Source organism: Cyprinus carpio, chromosome A19, assembly GCF_018340385.1.
Source record: "Cyprinus carpio isolate SPL01 chromosome A19, ASM1834038v1, whole genome shotgun sequence".
Taxonomy (NCBI): Eukaryota; Metazoa; Chordata; class Actinopteri; order Cypriniformes; family Cyprinidae; genus Cyprinus; species Cyprinus carpio.
This window is the reverse complement of record NC_056590.1, coordinates 21,968,801-21,984,961: the sequence shown is the minus strand read 5'-3', so window position 1 is coordinate 21,984,961 and position 16,161 is coordinate 21,968,801. Positions and strand designations below refer to the sequence as shown.

Genomic DNA, 16,161 nt, shown 5'->3' with positions numbered 1-16,161 from the left:
AGTAATAGTATATAATATTTATCTAGTATATTTCTGATACTTCACTGTAGACGTAGAATGTATGAACATACAGTGTGTAGGTACTTACGTTGTGACTGAGATGCCATTTTTGATCTGGTCCGCCCTCTTGAGTCGACCTGACTGCTCCCTACACTAGATGCAGTTGATAAAGTCTGCTTAGTCCGTAGTCGCCCTGGAGAAAAACATACATGCTGTAAGACCTCAGGTCAATCATAAAAACACCTACAAATGACTAAGGGAAAGAGTTCCAGAGTGTTTTGCTGGCCCTCCACAATCTCCCACTTGGGCAAGTCCTGTGATTGAAGGAACATATTAATGATTGAGTTAAAAGCAAAGACGATGGGACAGAATAGACAGAATAAGAGGAGAGGATCAGATCAGTAAGGGAGATTTTTAATGAAGCAATTCAACTTGGCACAACCACTAGCTGAAAGGCAGATGAGTCATATTCTTGCAATACCACACGACACCAGCAGACGGCAACAGCGCTACATCACACACAAAGAGCTCCGCCCACTGTGTGTGAGAGGATCAGGTTCCCTATTATGCCTACAAAGCACTGAAATAACTACAACGAAAAGCAAACAACTTTTTGCCTAGCATAAAATTGAGATAGATCAGAGACACATATATAAACCACCTAAAAATCATGAACAACCATTCAAAGAAAAACAGTCGGAAAGCATGAGTTACATGAGCAGAAAGGGAGGCCAATAGAAGGGGGAGGGGGCAAGAAAGAAAAGGAGAAGATGAAGAACAATGGATGAGCAAACGGCAGATGATCTTACCATCCTTATCAGAGGCATCATCTTAAGCCAGAGAGAGAGAGAGAGAGAGAGAGAGAGAGGAGCACAGCAAACCAGTTAGAATAAAAGACACAAACACACTCACAACAGAATCACACACATCAACAACAACACAGACACACACGTGACCTTGTAGAATTAACATAAGTTCCAACTGCGTGTTGTAGGAAAGAGTGAAGAGCCCGTGTATTCACATGTATTAGCTCTTTTGCATATTCACGAGTTAATAAAACCTGGTAAAAATGTGCATGAACTTTAGTTGGCTCCTACCGAGAGATGCATATGATCCAGGGGCCAGGCCTGTCGTGACTCGGCCGGCCACTCCAGCCTGTCCACCATGTCTGGCTTTAGCAACGGCGGCTGCGTTGACATCCACATCGCTGCGGGAACGCTGCAAAGAGCCTGGAGATCCTGATGATTTTGAACCGGCAGGCACTAAAATAACAAACACACCAACAAAATGTGTATGCAACATTTATTTAAATTAAGCATGAAAAGTGGAAACTAAAAAAAGTAAAAAAAAAAAAATTACATTTATATTTTTAGAACATTTTCTCACTACAATAAATACTAAAATATAAATCTATATTTTGAAAATTCCTTTAGAATTTTTATGCATGGAAAACTTTTGACTTGACCTTTGACTTTTTCCTCAATTTAATAATTACATTTTTATATACAAATACATTTTTAGAAAGTCACTGAACATGACAGGCATCAATTATGCAATATTCAAAAACCTGTACACACACACACACACACACATAGGTTATTAATTTTTTATGTATGAGTTGATTACTTTGACAGCGGCCGACTGTGAAAAAGAGAGGGAAAGAAACAGAGCTCTTATTCAGATTCACTGTTTACTGGTGGTCTCTGGTGTAGTTAGATGAGGGTGAGTGAGATATTCTTACTTAAGGCTTTCTTGCGAACTGGAGGACGAGCGATCCGACTGTGGCAGGGACGCCACACTGCCCGAGCTCTTTAGATACGACTGAAGTGTCTTCTGATAGGACGATTCTAATGAGTTATACAGAGACTCCGCCTCCCCAGGGAAATGAGCCCGCAACCCCCAGTATGCCCTGAGAGAGAGCAATATAAGAAAAAAAGACACAACAGGAAACAACAAAATACATTAAGTAATTTGAGGATGGCACTCACTTCCTGGCCTCCACTCGAGCCTCTGAGTCTGCATCTTTGATTCCCTTCTTAATACTGTCTATCAACACAGCCACATGCCTGAGACAAAGAGGAAAGAGCAGTTACATGGTGCAGTTTTGGCCTTTCAACACCAGTAGGCAGCTGTAGTTTAGCCTGCGCTGTGGTGGTACCTCTCCAGAGAGTGAGTCTGCCATTCCTGCAGCAGAAGATCCAAGAAGTCATAACAGCGCCTGACAGACAGAGAGAGGAAGAAAGAGAATTCAGTAATGAATGTGCTCACACAGGTCTGTAAACTTGTCAAGGGCTCAGGAGGGCTGGGAGATAAATTCAATATTTACAATATATCTATAAATTCATTTGTTGGAAATCTAAAATTACACAACATCGTAATGTGCTTTTTATTTAGCCAGTTACATCTCTTAAAGACTGCACCAGCAGATTAAATTCCTGACTCACAAGTATGAATCTTCATTAGCAAAAGAGTTGGGAAGTTGGACTCATTTCCATGAATCAGTTCTTTCAAACTGCCCATTTCAATTAAAAGAGTTGAACACTGCTTTAGTTATTTGTTTGTTTACCCTATATGGGGACATGCTGTAAAATGTTTAGTAAAAAAGTGAAAAAGCTCTATGTAATTATGTACTGTAATATTGGTACATAGAAAAAATATTGAAGCTAGTAGTAAGAAACAATCACTGGGGAAAAAATTATTCAAGTTTTGATAATTCTTGATTTTTCATGAATATCCATTCAGGTTTTACTTCTTGCATTAAATAAAAGATTAAAAGTGCCAGTTAAGTCTTTTACATTATTAAAAAATATTTCCATTTTAAAAAATGTTGTTCTTTTCGATTTAGCTTTCGATTAATCAAAGAATCCTGGGAAAAAGTGTCAGGGTTTACACACACACACAAAAGTAAATAATAATAAAAAAAAAAAAAGTACAAAAATAAATCGGATTGCTTGCCCTCTGTTTTATTGTGTGTTGAAGTAGTTTTAACGTCTCACCTCCGGACGGCTACAGACTTTGACGTGCAGTTACTAGTGATGAGAGGAATTAGACGTGGAACATGAGTGTGCTGAAAATACAAAAACATAGTCAAACACACACAGACACAGTGCAAACAAACACAATGAACTCACGCAGACCACTGTTTCTCACCCGTATGATGATGCGTATGGCTGCTGTGCCAGATGTGGACATCACCTTGGCACAGTTAGGGATAAGATTGAAGAGCACTGGAACAATGGCCTCTGCACCATGATCAAACTTATTCCCTAATAGTGTGGAAAGATGCCTGCAAAGACACCAACATAACTCAATAAACTGGTGTTCTTTACAATGAACAAAAAGCAACTGCAAGAACAAATGGGAAATTGCTTTGCTCAAAAAGCTTGTGATGTCCTTGTATCCAGCACTTCATTTAAGAAAACAGATGTCAATAATCTGCATACAATGCACATACAACGTTCTAGTGCTAGAGATTCGAGTTCACATTGTTTAAGATGTCAATTAGCCACTCACGCCACTGTGATGCAAGCCTCCCGCACCACCTGAGAACGCAGGTCTTTTGCCGACAGCTTAAATGCGCCATCCAATAGACGCAGGTGCTGGTAGAAACAATCATAGTCTGCTGCCCCGGCAACCAGCAGAGATCGGATTTTCTTTAGCTGTGGAGTGAGAGGGAGATGGAATAAGATCAGATCAAAGAGGGTTTGTCACAAATGAATGGAAATGCAAAAGCAAAACTACATAAAAGCCAGGAAACTCCTTACATTTCCATAAAATGTTGAATTGAGGTTTAAAACATGAAGTGTAAACAAACCATATGTATGGTCACAAAGAAAACTCTAGGTCTGGTGCATCCCAATGACATCACCTCTTGAGCTTTGACATTCTCGTGGGAAACACTAATAATACCACATTTCACCAAATATTTGTTTAGGAAACATTCAGCTACTTGTAAACGGAATATGGAGACATAATGTTGATGTGCTTAAAGGGATAGTTCACCCAAAAATGAAAATTATGTCATTAATGACTCACCCTCATGTCGTTCCAAACCCGTAAGACCTCCGTTCATCTTCGGAACACATTTTAAGATATTTTAGATTTAGTTCGAGAGCTTTCTGTTCCTCCACTGAGAATGTATGTACGGTACACTGTCCACGTCCAGAAAGGTAATAAAAACATCTTCAAAGTAGTTCATGTGACATCAGAGGGTCCGTTAGAATTTTTTGAAGCATCGAAAATACATTTTGGTCCAAAAATATCAAAAACTACGACTTTATTCAGCATTGACTTCTCTCCCGGGTCTGTTATGAGCGCGTTCACACAGCAGTTTAGTGAGATCCGGTTCGCGAATGAATCACTCAATGTAACCGGATCTTCTTGAACCAGTTCACCAAAACGAACTGAATCATTTGAAACGGTTCGCGTCAACAATAAGCATTAATCCACAAATGTCTTAAGCTGTTAGCTTTTTTAACATGGCTGACACTCCCTCTGAGTTCAAATAAACCAATATCCCGGAGTAATTCATTTACTCAAACAGTACACTGACTGAACTGCTGTGAAGAGAGAAGTGAAGATGAACACCGAGCCGTGCCAGATAACGGACGAAACATTGACTCGTTCTCGAGTCAAGAACTGTTTCTGTCGGACGCGTCCGGTTCGAGAACCGAGGAGCTGATGATACTGCGCATGCGTGATTCAGATTGACACACAGCGCGTCTGAACCGAACTGGTTCTTTTGATGATTGATTCTGAACTGATTCTGTGCTAATGTTATGAGCGCGGGTAAACCGAAGGCTTGAATCAAGGGCAATCATCGCCAATGAAGTCATTACGTCGAGCGCAAAAGAACTGGTGAACCGTTTTCGGCAACCGGTTTATTGAATCAAACTGTCCGAAAGAACCGGTTCGCGGAGAAAAGAACCGAACCTCCCATCACTACCGGTGATCCAAAAACCGATGCAACCGGTTCATGACTCTAGAACGAGTCAATGTTTCGTTCGTTATCTGGCTCGGCTCGTGTTCATCTTCAGTTCTCTCTTCACAGCAGTTCAGTCAGTGTACTGTTTGAGTAAATGAATTACTCCGGGATATTGGTTTATTTGAACTCAGAGGGAGTGTCAGCCATGTTAAAAAAGTTAACAGCTTAAGTCATTTGTGGATTAATGCTTATTGTTGACCGTTTCAAACGATTCAGTTCAATTTGGTGAACTGGTTCAAGAAGATCCGGTTACATCGAATGATTCATTCGCGAACCGGATATCACTAAACTGCAGTGTTGTGAACGCGCTCATAACAGACCCAGGAGAGAAGTCAATGCTGAATAAAGTCGTAGTTTTTGATAATTTTGGACCAAAATGTATTTTCGATGCTTCAAAAAATTCTAACGGATCCTCTGATGTCACATTAACTACTTTGAAGATGTTTTTATTACCTTTTCTGGACGTGGACATTATACCGTACATACATTCTCAATGGAGGAACAGAAAGCTCTCGTACTAAATCTAAAATATCTTATACTGTGTTCCGAAGATGAACTGACGGTTCACGGGTCTCACGGGTTTGGAACGACATGAGGGTGAGTCATTAATGACATAATTTTCATTTTTGGGTGAACTATCCCTTTAAGTCTGCATGAAATTAAAATGTTCCCTTTTTTGTGAATGCATATTATAGATCTTATTGTAAATAATTCATCCATGCATATTTTTCTTTTACTTTATTTGGCCTAGAAATTATTTATCAAAATTTCATAAACTTCTAGTAATGCACACAGAACCTCTCCAATCATTTAGTCCACTTAAACCCCGCCCCTTCACAATTGGCTACAAGCTTGCATTAATTTTTTTAAATGCCAATATCTCAAAATCCAATCAACAACCACTGAATAGAATCAAGTCTCCATCCCACATTTTGTGTGTAATAATCCGTTACACTTGGATGTGCATCACAATACGGAAGAAAAGATCTGTCACTACTTCCGGTCCATCGCGATGTTAAAGAGAGCAGAAAAGAAATCATTAAAACATAGATGGAGTCTTCAGTCAAATCAGTAACCTAATGAAAACAGTTTTATTTTACATAGAGCAGGTCCTCTCACGTGGGCCACCATGATGAGATCACATGACCAGTCAAACTGACTTCCTTTACCTCGGGAACTGTCATAACCTTCATTTTAGTTCAACTGATCAATTCATAAAGGATAACTATAAAAAGCACATTTTTTAAACCATGGCATTAGTAACTGTAAATGTGGTTTTGCATGGTGCTGCATCCACACTACTAGGTGTCACTGTGGCCAAGTCAACATAGCAGCAGAATACTGTTGTCACTCCTGTATTTGAGTGCTTAATACAGCTACGTTCACACACAGTACGGTGTACAGTACAGTACAGGCTCGACAACCGCATTTCTGTAACGTACATTTCTTAGGACGCACAACCACGCGCTGTGTGAACAGAACAGCACTGGACAACTGGCTGTCTGTCAAGTCATACAGTGCAAGAGAGAGCCGCTCTGCTGCTGTTTACCGTGTGTTGCGTGTTTCTTGTGTGGTTTCAGTAACTGCAGTGATGGAGAAACGAGCTGTGTGTCATATGAACGTTTTAGATCCAGTCGCTCCCGTTTTCTACATGCTAACATGCAGTTACAGTTTTGTGTTCTACACGCGACTCAAATGTTTTGCTCTCCACCCAAATATAAAAGCTGCTGTCAGTTAATGAAGATGTGACTTGCAGCTCAATTGAACTCTTGTCATGTCAGAAAGTGATAAGACTTTCAGTTTTAAGGACGTCGCCATCTTTGCTATTACCTGCATGAGTGCTTAAACTGCATATGTTGTACTCACCGCGCTTGTTCTATGGTCCCAGTCGTGTTTATCATCAGACAGCACCTCACGGATCTTGTTCAGATTATCCTCCAGGTCTCGTGTGGAGTAGATCTACGTCACGAGAGAGACATAAAGAGAGACACGAGTTTTAGATCAAACGATTCCAAGTCTTTGATCAAACGTGAATGTTATGAAAGCCAAGGGTGGATTTGTAACTAAGTTCTGAGGGAACTGAGTAACACCTCTCTCATTTAGACGCAAGTGTGTCTCACCTGAACCGTGGGGACGTCTGTGAATGCTTTGATGAAATCCTCCTCATCCACAGCTCCTGCCCCCTCCTTAGAGACACCTGCAGAACACATGATTGACTTCCATTCAAACACAAACTCCAGAGAGCTATGAGGTTTATCAAGGGCACGTGAATCTAACACAGTTTGAGACATTTTTAATCTCTGTCACGCTAGCAGACAACTAATTGACAGCTGCAGCCGTTACCATAGAAACTGAGCACAATGAGGGGTTCCTATGGCAACTGTTGTATTGCTACTCAAACAGGAGGGTATTTTCTGTGGGGGGGGGGGGGGGGTTACATACATACATGCATGCATGGTGCGATTTGTGAAAAAAACAGAGGGGGGGATGCTTTTGAAAATTTTTATTAAATGATTTTAATACGACGGAAACTGTATTTAGTGTGATCTCAGTTTAATAAAAACATTGTAGGCCTAAGTTAGGTCTATTAATTGCAATGATTTAATGTCCATGGTTATTCAAACAACAAATTATATAGAGAAAGCAGGCAAAGAACACAACAAAGCTTTTTGAAACTCTGAATATCAGTTAATCCAGCAGAGGCAGGGATGCATAGACCCCCCCCCCGGCAAATCGCACCCTGTATATATATGTGATATATATATGTGAGTGTGCATTTATTTATTTATTTTTAATCAGTACACCAAATGCAGTAGAATAGCGCTTTGCAAAACTATTACAGAGACTGTTCATTTCTTATTTGAGGGAAGAAACTTATCCTACATATTAACAGCTCTCAGTCCTAATGGACTTCCTGTCTGTCTTCCTATCCCGATGTAAATGAATGATCAATCAGGAAGGCACGGGGGCAGGGCTCCAAACAAAAAAATTGAGTAAGGAGCCATTGGCTCCTATAAGAAAAAAACTTAGGAGCCAAATAATTTTTTTAGGTGCCACAGAATAAACGTGTTTTATTTATCTTACGATTATTATTATTTATTTATTTACATTTTAACATTTCAATCATACTGTCATGTGTTTATGTCTCATCTTTTCTTGACTTTATCAGCATTTTAATCCATCTTGTAGATGACCTGGGAACTAAGGTTCACTTAAAGTGGGAACTAAATGTCTTTTCCAGCTTGAAATCTACAGTCACAAAGAATTGTTCATTACACAGATCGTCTGTACCAGTATCATGGAGCATAAGCATCACTTGGCCACTGAGTGTAGCTTGGGCTCCTCCTACATGAGACATTTCAGTAAGTTGTAATGTAGGATCTCTTATAAAATAGCCCTACCTTTTGATGTTAATTCATGTTCACTATGTACTATATTAGTAAAGAGAAAGATTAAATGGGTTCACTTGCCCTTGAACTGAGGCGCTAAAGCGACCGCGCCTGCCCCATTAAGGAGCGCCAAAACTGTATTGTTTGAATTTCGTTATGAATTCGGAATCATTTTAAAGCTGGTACTTTTTATTAAAAAGTTATAAAGCACAGAGCCTTTTGCGATTACTGGACGGCAGTTGCACTTTAAATAATGAAGTTCACGCATTAAAAGAACACAGACCAAGATATTGTTTAGAAGAAGCCATATTAGTAATTATTATAAATGAGAATTGTTAAAGATATTGCCAATATCCACACAGCTGACAGCTTTACCTGTTCTAGTTTGTTCAAGTTGTGCACGAAATAGACGCTGTATTTTCTGCACTTTCCTTTCTTACGTCTCCGTCATTTCTCTCTCGCTGCACAGCGGAGCTGCGTTTATCAGACTGTGTGCTCAGCACTGATGTGCAGCAGAGATGAGGACTGTTTGAAACTCTCTTTTTCCACTAAAACTTTGATGCGCATCGTCTCAGTTTAATACGTGAACATAACAAAATATTTGATCGCAAAACAATTAGGAAAAAAGGCGTTACATTCAAATTTTTAAGTTATAAGTTGTAAATATATACCCAGATAGCAATAACACTCGGGCTGATTCTGGCTGAAATGTGTCTCTGTCGGTTCAGTCTCAGCATCGGTGAGAAGATAATGGGCCAGAGCCGCGCCGACTCTACAAAAACACTTCTGGCTGACAGACGGCTGCTTTTTCTCTATGGGCCGATCTCGGCTGAAAGCTGTTGTCGCGGCAGGTCCACACTCGGTGTAGTTGTGTGTATTAACCTTCGGCCAGAGTTGGTTTTATCACAGACGGGGCGCTGCTAGAATGAAGCAAATCATCCGCCTGAGAAAACTTTTTAAGCGGTTAAATCCTGAGGAGCTTTCGGCGGGTAGTCGCCATTGGCGACCTCAGCAAAAACGTCACTCGCAAATTAATATTTATGGTCGCAAATGCGACTGTTTTAGTCGCAGTTTGGAGCCCTGCACGGGGGGTTTGGCCTGTAAGATATGCCACACGGGGGGAGACCAGAACAGTCTGATAAACACATCAGCATCAGTGAGCTGTCAATCAGCCTTCATGAAACCCCATATCAATGCATTTTGGACGGACCTTTTGAAACAAAGCTTGGTAATGAGTCTCAGCAAAAATGTCAATTCATTGTGAACTGGTGATAGAAACCAAAAAAAAAAGGGATTTGTGCAAACTTTTTGTTTTGTAAAAGCATCAGTGCATACGGCTACACAAATTACACTAATTGCTTTGAAATAAAAAGCAAACAAAACACTTTGCCCACATTTCTTCTCTTAAGACACCTTTTTTACCGGTCAATCAATAAATGCCCTTAAGAGGCGCACCAGCCTTTCAACAAGACCGACCAATGTTTTGATTTCTGTGGCAGTTTTTCCTTCAAGCTTGTAGGACTGGATGGTAAGAGTGTATAAATATCACACAATAACAGAGATTCTTTTTATGACTTTACAACCAGTAGAGATTTTTTTTCTATACTGTAGTAGATATTTCACATATAAACGTAATGCAAAAACAGTAATGCAGCATAATGAAAACATATACAGCAGAACGTTTCCCCCAAAAAATCAAGACATTAAAAAACTGGCTAAGTTATTATCCATAATGCAAAGCTAAATAAATTTAAGGCTACCAAGCACATCACAACTTGCCATTGTGAAGTGATGAGGAGTCTGTATATTCATCTTACAACAGCTCTGAACGTGATTCATCAAACTAGATTTTAAAACTGGAAGAATCTATTTTATAATATTAGTCCTTTGTTCTCACTGTTATGTAATATGAAGCTGTTTTTGCACGAATGTGAGATGAAATAATTTGTTAAGAGTAAGAAGAAGAGAAAATCAAAGTACCTTTCATGTGTGAAGTATTTTTTTTGTGTGTGAAGTATAAACCATTTTTTCTCATTTATTTCCATCCATTTCATTTCCACCCATATTTAGTTACCATTACATAAAATTCTTTATACAATAATATTTTTTTTAGACAACACCTAGCTGATAATCTTATAATATCTTCCTTACAGCACAGAATATTTGAGTCTGTCAATAGTGATTATTTACCTGATTTTCATTTTAAAATTTGACTTTTTTTAAATGCACAGCATGTGTTTATTTGATCCAGATAAAGTGCATAGAAAAACAGCATTAAGGCTACAGACTGAACTGTTCTGCACCCTAGGATATGTAAAAGCAATCTCACACTTGTCTCACCTGTCTTGGCAGCTCCAGTGGCACTGGGTCGTCTGGAACTGCTGGCAGAGTCTCCAGGTTTCTTGGGTACTTTGGGCACTTTAAACGGTGCCTGAGCCGATGACGGCCTGCTTCCATCCACAGAGTCATCATCGTCAAAACTACGATCTGAAAAAAGCAATGAGATCATGAATCAATCGGTTATCAAAGTCTGAACATGAAGGCAGCATATAAATAGACCAGCTAAGGTCAAGTGCCTCAAATTTTGTTCCAAAATAGACTTACTGCACAATGATAAGAAAATTCAACTTATTTTTGTACCAACAGTCTCATATTCTCATTCCAGTGGAGCTGGGTCAATAATAATGAACAAAAAGAAGGAAACCTATTAGAATATATCAATAAACAAATCGATTCCCACTGAAACCCAGTAGGTCTTTGGATAATATCAAGTAAGGCAAGAACAGATTTCCGCACAACCACAATATCATTTTAAGTAATCAATGACCAGCCCAGAACAAGGACCGAATAGAGGCCTATCAATCAATTACTGAAGAGCAAAAACTGGAAGTATAGGTAACATTAATCAATCGAACACATTCACAAACAAAGAGAAATGCCTGCAAAACTCAAAGACTCCACAAAGCCACCCACACACAAGAACAAACTGGGCGCATCCAGTAAAGAGCAAGACTAGAAGAACACAGTCTTTCATTTCATCTACCGGCTATTAAAAATGCCCCAAATCTCCACGCCACCTGGACAACACCCTATATCTGCTCAGATTCTGACATCAACATTCATTTGAAACACCAGAAACATTTCAAACACCTCGAGAAGACACTCACAGTCACAGATGCGTTTGCAGATGAGGCGTCTCATGCCTGAAGGCGGGCGTGGCTCTCTCTCGTATCCGAGGCAACGCCCAAGCTGCCGCTCACATGACAGCGGTTCTCACGGCGCCGAAATATCCCGAGACGGATCAGCAAGGCACGAAGCACAGTTCGCAGAAACCACCACCCAAAAGCTGCTCGGCATCTTCCCTCTCAATTACTCTCTCGCTCCATCCCCCCTCGTCTCCTCCTCCATCACTCCCTCACACTTTGCTCTGCACCGTCCCTCCTCCTTTCCAGCAGCCAAAGAGCCAATCAGGAGAGTGATGACATCATCTTTAACCAGCCAGTGAGCTTTGAGATTTGAGGATGCTTCTTGCATGTCAATGAGGTTTGTTTTGTCTGAAGCTCAAGCTAAGCTAATTAGCATCATGGTGCTCCAAGATCATCTTAGTTTAAACGCACATTCATGGTCAAACACACACACACACAGGGGAACTGTGGATGAATAAAATGTGTAAATATAGATGAGAACGAAGGCCACACACCTACAGCTCAGATGTGGTCTTTGCATATTAAAGTGTGTGTGTGTGTGTGTGTGTGTGTGTGGGCAGGCAATCGGCATTGTGACCCCGTTACTAAGCCAAGGGCTGACTACACTGACACATTATGGATGCTGACCCCACTAGCGGGGCTGAAAGGGCTCTGTGTGCCAGCCTATGTGTTTAGCATTATTAGCATGGTAGCATAACCCACCCTTTGTTCAGATGTGAGGGCGTGAACAACAATTCAACAAGGACGGGCCAATGAGAGCAAGATCAAGCGAGATTGATAAAGGCCAGAAAGAACAAAACAGCAACAGGAAGCGAAAGCGAGAGAGAAAAGTGGGGACATGCTGAAGGGAAACAGGGAGGAAAAAGGGAGAAAAGGCAAGGAAGGAGCAAGACAAGAGAGAGAGCTGGCCGCTGTAAAAGGCTGTTGCCATGACAACAAGAGCAGCCCACATCAGTGGATTTGAGAGATTAAAAAAAAAAAAAAGGCACGAATCACATTGGCTTGAATTTTAGTCTGCCAAAAATGGTTAGCTGAGCTTTTATATTTTTCATCTTTTAATGATAATGATAATAATAAGGATGAATCACATTGGTTTGAATTTTGGTCTGCCAAAAATGGCTGAATTCTGGAATGTTTTTTTAATTTGTCATTATTATTATTATTATCATTATTAAGAAGAAGGACTAAAGGCTAAATTTACATAGGTTTAATATTTGGTGTGCCCAAAATGACCAGCTGAAATCAGAAAAGCAACTTTTACATTTTTTATTTTTTTCTTAAATAATAATATATATAATTAGTAGTAGGAATGGGGGAAATATTTTTCAACAAATAAGTGTTTTTCAAAACAATATCTGACCTAAAACAGTTTCTATACTTATGAGTATTTTGGCAAAAAGCCTGCCAATCATGCAATCAAGTCTGTGGGACATCACTGAAATTTTCTGCAGTTGAAGTCAACGCACATTCAATTATTTATATTCGACTAAAATCTGAATGCTATATAAACAAAAAAAATGAACATTCAATTTTACAAAGCATCATTCTAGGAAGGAAAGATTACAATATATAAATTCTTAATAAAATAATTGTAATATTGTATGGTGACACAGTTATCGATAAATAATACATTACCAACAAATTGGCAGTTATGAAGAATAGGAATATGTAACACAGCAGTCCATTTAAAAAATAAAATCAACTGACTACACACTAGTATGTGACGCATTTCTCACTCAAAACTGACCTGGAAACACACAAACTGTCAGTCTAGCTGCCACTGACACCATATTGCTTACTGGAGGGTGGGTGATTGAGTGTTGATGTCTAAGTCCTGGTCAATCCGTAACATAACTAGCTATTTAATCTGGTCATCAGGATTATGGAGAGAAGGAAACAGCCATTTACACTGAAAAACGAAAAGCCAGAGAGCAGCTTGTGCAATAAGTCCAACAAAACTCCAAACAATATCGAACACAAGTACTCAAAAGCGTTAACGCTTCATTTATAGTCAACGGACACACAGCATCTCATAGAGTACTTCAATTAACAGGGCAAGAACTGGAGAGTCTAATAATGGGTAGCCGCAGCAACGCAATGCCCTAGAAACCGGGTCACACTTGAACACCCTAGGGACAAAACCCACTGACACATAAACCAATATAACTAGCATATCACAGAGATATATATAATGCAATATATTCTGATTAAACTCCATTGTTTGGACGTTCAGAACAAGGAGATACACTCATTTTAACAGAAGTGCAAATTATAAATTGAAAGAGATGCCGATTACCAATAGGAGAGAGTATTTTCTGGACAATAATTCTGCATTGTCCCCATTTTTTCCAAAAACTGAATTACTTGCATCAGATTCAAATAAACAGAGCATAATGCATACCGTAAACCTCATGTTCACAAACAACACAACTATACTACTTAATATATAAACGCACTCACCATCTCCATCGTCACCCACAGACATGGCTTTAATGCTTCTGAGAAGATTCAGCTCTTTCACTCTCTCCTTCTCTCGTCCTTCTCTCTCTCTCTCTGTCACGCTGTGTCAAGAGTAATGCCGTGACAGGCACAGCTCTCTCTCTATAACCCTCTCCTCACAGCGGCTCCATTGGCAAAGCCAATGGCTAGATAAAAGACTCTTTGAATGTCGTCTACTTTGTCTTCTGCCAAATTTAAAAATGGCTAGTGAGAAAGCTGGCTGCATGGCAAACAACCCCCTTCCTGTTCTTATACTGAATTCTGGAAAGATACATCTCAAGGCATATGGCCAAGTAAAACAATCAGTTTAACACTTTTGGAAGTTTACCAATAATAAGTTTGAGGAGACATTGTTGAAACGGAATCTGATTTTATCCACTTAATGGCCTGTATCTGCAGACGAAAAGTCCTAAATCTGTTTTCCAGATTACAGGCAATGGGTCTGGTTTGGAATTCTATTAATATTTATTAACATTGTATTAACTAGTGGTATCTAGCTACTACTTCAAGTTGAGATATAAACAAAGTCAAAAGTCGTTAGGACCTCCATATTGTCATAAATATCACACCAAACTCACTTGTGTCAAAGGTCAAGCAACATAACTAATTGATTCAAAACACAAAGCACTATAATAAATAATTCAGGTGAGTCCAAAGCAGCAGAGATAAAAGAAGGGATGACTGGAAAAGTATTTGTACAAGCATGAACCAGGATTAAACCATCCTTTATGCATATAGTTAGTGATTATACTGTTAAACTATGAAGCCAGTATTCAAGGTGAGAGCAACCATTTGTTAAAGACAATAAATATTTGACACATTTTTAGTAACTTTTTTAAATTTGTCAAAAAATCTTAATATTTGTACAATATTTAATTTTCTATTAAAATGAACTTTAAATAAATTAAAGAAAAAAAACTTAAATACTACAATTAATCTTGTGAAGATTACAATTGACATTATAATTAGTGGTCGACCGATACTGTTTTTTTTAACAGCCGATTATTAAATGTCAGTGAAAAAAATTATACCAAATTTTTTAAAGGTAAGTGGTTGCAAACAATTTATTTTATCTACATTTAATAATAAAAAAAATCTGTAAGTTAGTCAACTAAATACTAAAAATACTAAATATCACTAATTATAATGAACAATATGAACTTATATATATACAGGTGCATCTCAATTAGGGATATGCCGGTATCAAATTTTCCTGTTGCGATTAATTGATAATGATTTTATCACGGTATGCGGTATTATCACAGTATTGAAATTTAATTTCAAAAAAGTGGTCATAATACAGTATAACAGGTTAAATAACTTTTTTCTTATAACAAAAATAACTGAACATTTAAATACAATAAAGCAATACAGAACAACTATATAAAGTTAAAAGTTTTACACATTAAAGTGCAAAAGAACTATAAAGACCAATAGGTATCACTTTACAATAAGACATCATTAGTTAACCTTAGTTAATGCATTAACATTATGCATTAACACAAGTCAAGTTTATTTATATAGCACATTTTGTACACAATGGTAATTCAAAGTGCTTTACATGAAAGAAAGTAAAAAAAATCATGAAGAAAAATAACCTCAAAAATAAAACAAGCGATTTAAGAACTTTGAAAATGATTTAAAAATTTACTTAAAAAGAATTTAAGACAGTTTAAAAATAGAAAATGATTTTACATAAAATATAGTGCAATACATAAAATATAGTGTTATCAGTTCGGACATCGCATAGTGCTCATTCAATAAATGCACAGCTAAACAATGAGCTATAGCTACATTTGCTATAGAAGTAATTAATCTTTGTTAAAAAATACAAGTCTTAGCTCATGTTAGCTCATTAAATAACACAGTTGCAACTTTCATTTTTAACAATGTGTTATTAAATATTGGAATACCTAAGATTAATGAATGTTCAGAAGAATTTTTCATTGGCAGTTTGTTAACTAAAGAAGCCCTAATGTAAAGTGTGAATGAACAATAAAGAATCAAAACACTTTTAAACAATATCTAGGACATGTTGTAGTCCAGATTAAAAAAAAAAAAAAGTTTGAAAATAAATAGCCTA

At 38.3% G+C, this 16,161-nt stretch overlaps 1 protein-coding gene across 1 annotated transcript in view; it reads right to left on the bottom strand.

Annotated features, from left to right (window-relative positions):
• LOC109067429 (CLIP-associating protein 2-like) overlaps window positions 1–16,161 on the bottom strand; it is a 57,740-nt gene that overhangs the window by 20,294 nt on the left and 21,285 nt on the right. Inside the window, exons 8-20 of the mRNA XM_042777187.1 lie at window positions 10,714–10,860; window positions 7,105–7,181; window positions 6,851–6,943; window positions 3,514–3,659; window positions 3,151–3,286; window positions 2,997–3,067; window positions 2,159–2,218; window positions 1,989–2,066; window positions 1,742–1,909; window positions 1,627–1,641; window positions 1,098–1,300; window positions 810–830; window positions 89–193 (exon numbers count right to left, since the gene is read on the bottom strand). Coding sequence (XP_042633121.1) covers window positions 89–193; window positions 810–830; window positions 1,098–1,300; window positions 1,627–1,641; window positions 1,742–1,909; window positions 1,989–2,066; window positions 2,159–2,218; window positions 2,997–3,067; window positions 3,151–3,286; window positions 3,514–3,659; window positions 6,851–6,943; window positions 7,105–7,181; window positions 10,714–10,860 — 1,320 coding nt within the window. The remainder of the gene's footprint in view (window positions 1–88; window positions 194–809; window positions 831–1,097; window positions 1,301–1,626; window positions 1,642–1,741; window positions 1,910–1,988; window positions 2,067–2,158; window positions 2,219–2,996; window positions 3,068–3,150; window positions 3,287–3,513; window positions 3,660–6,850; window positions 6,944–7,104; window positions 7,182–10,713; window positions 10,861–16,161) is intronic.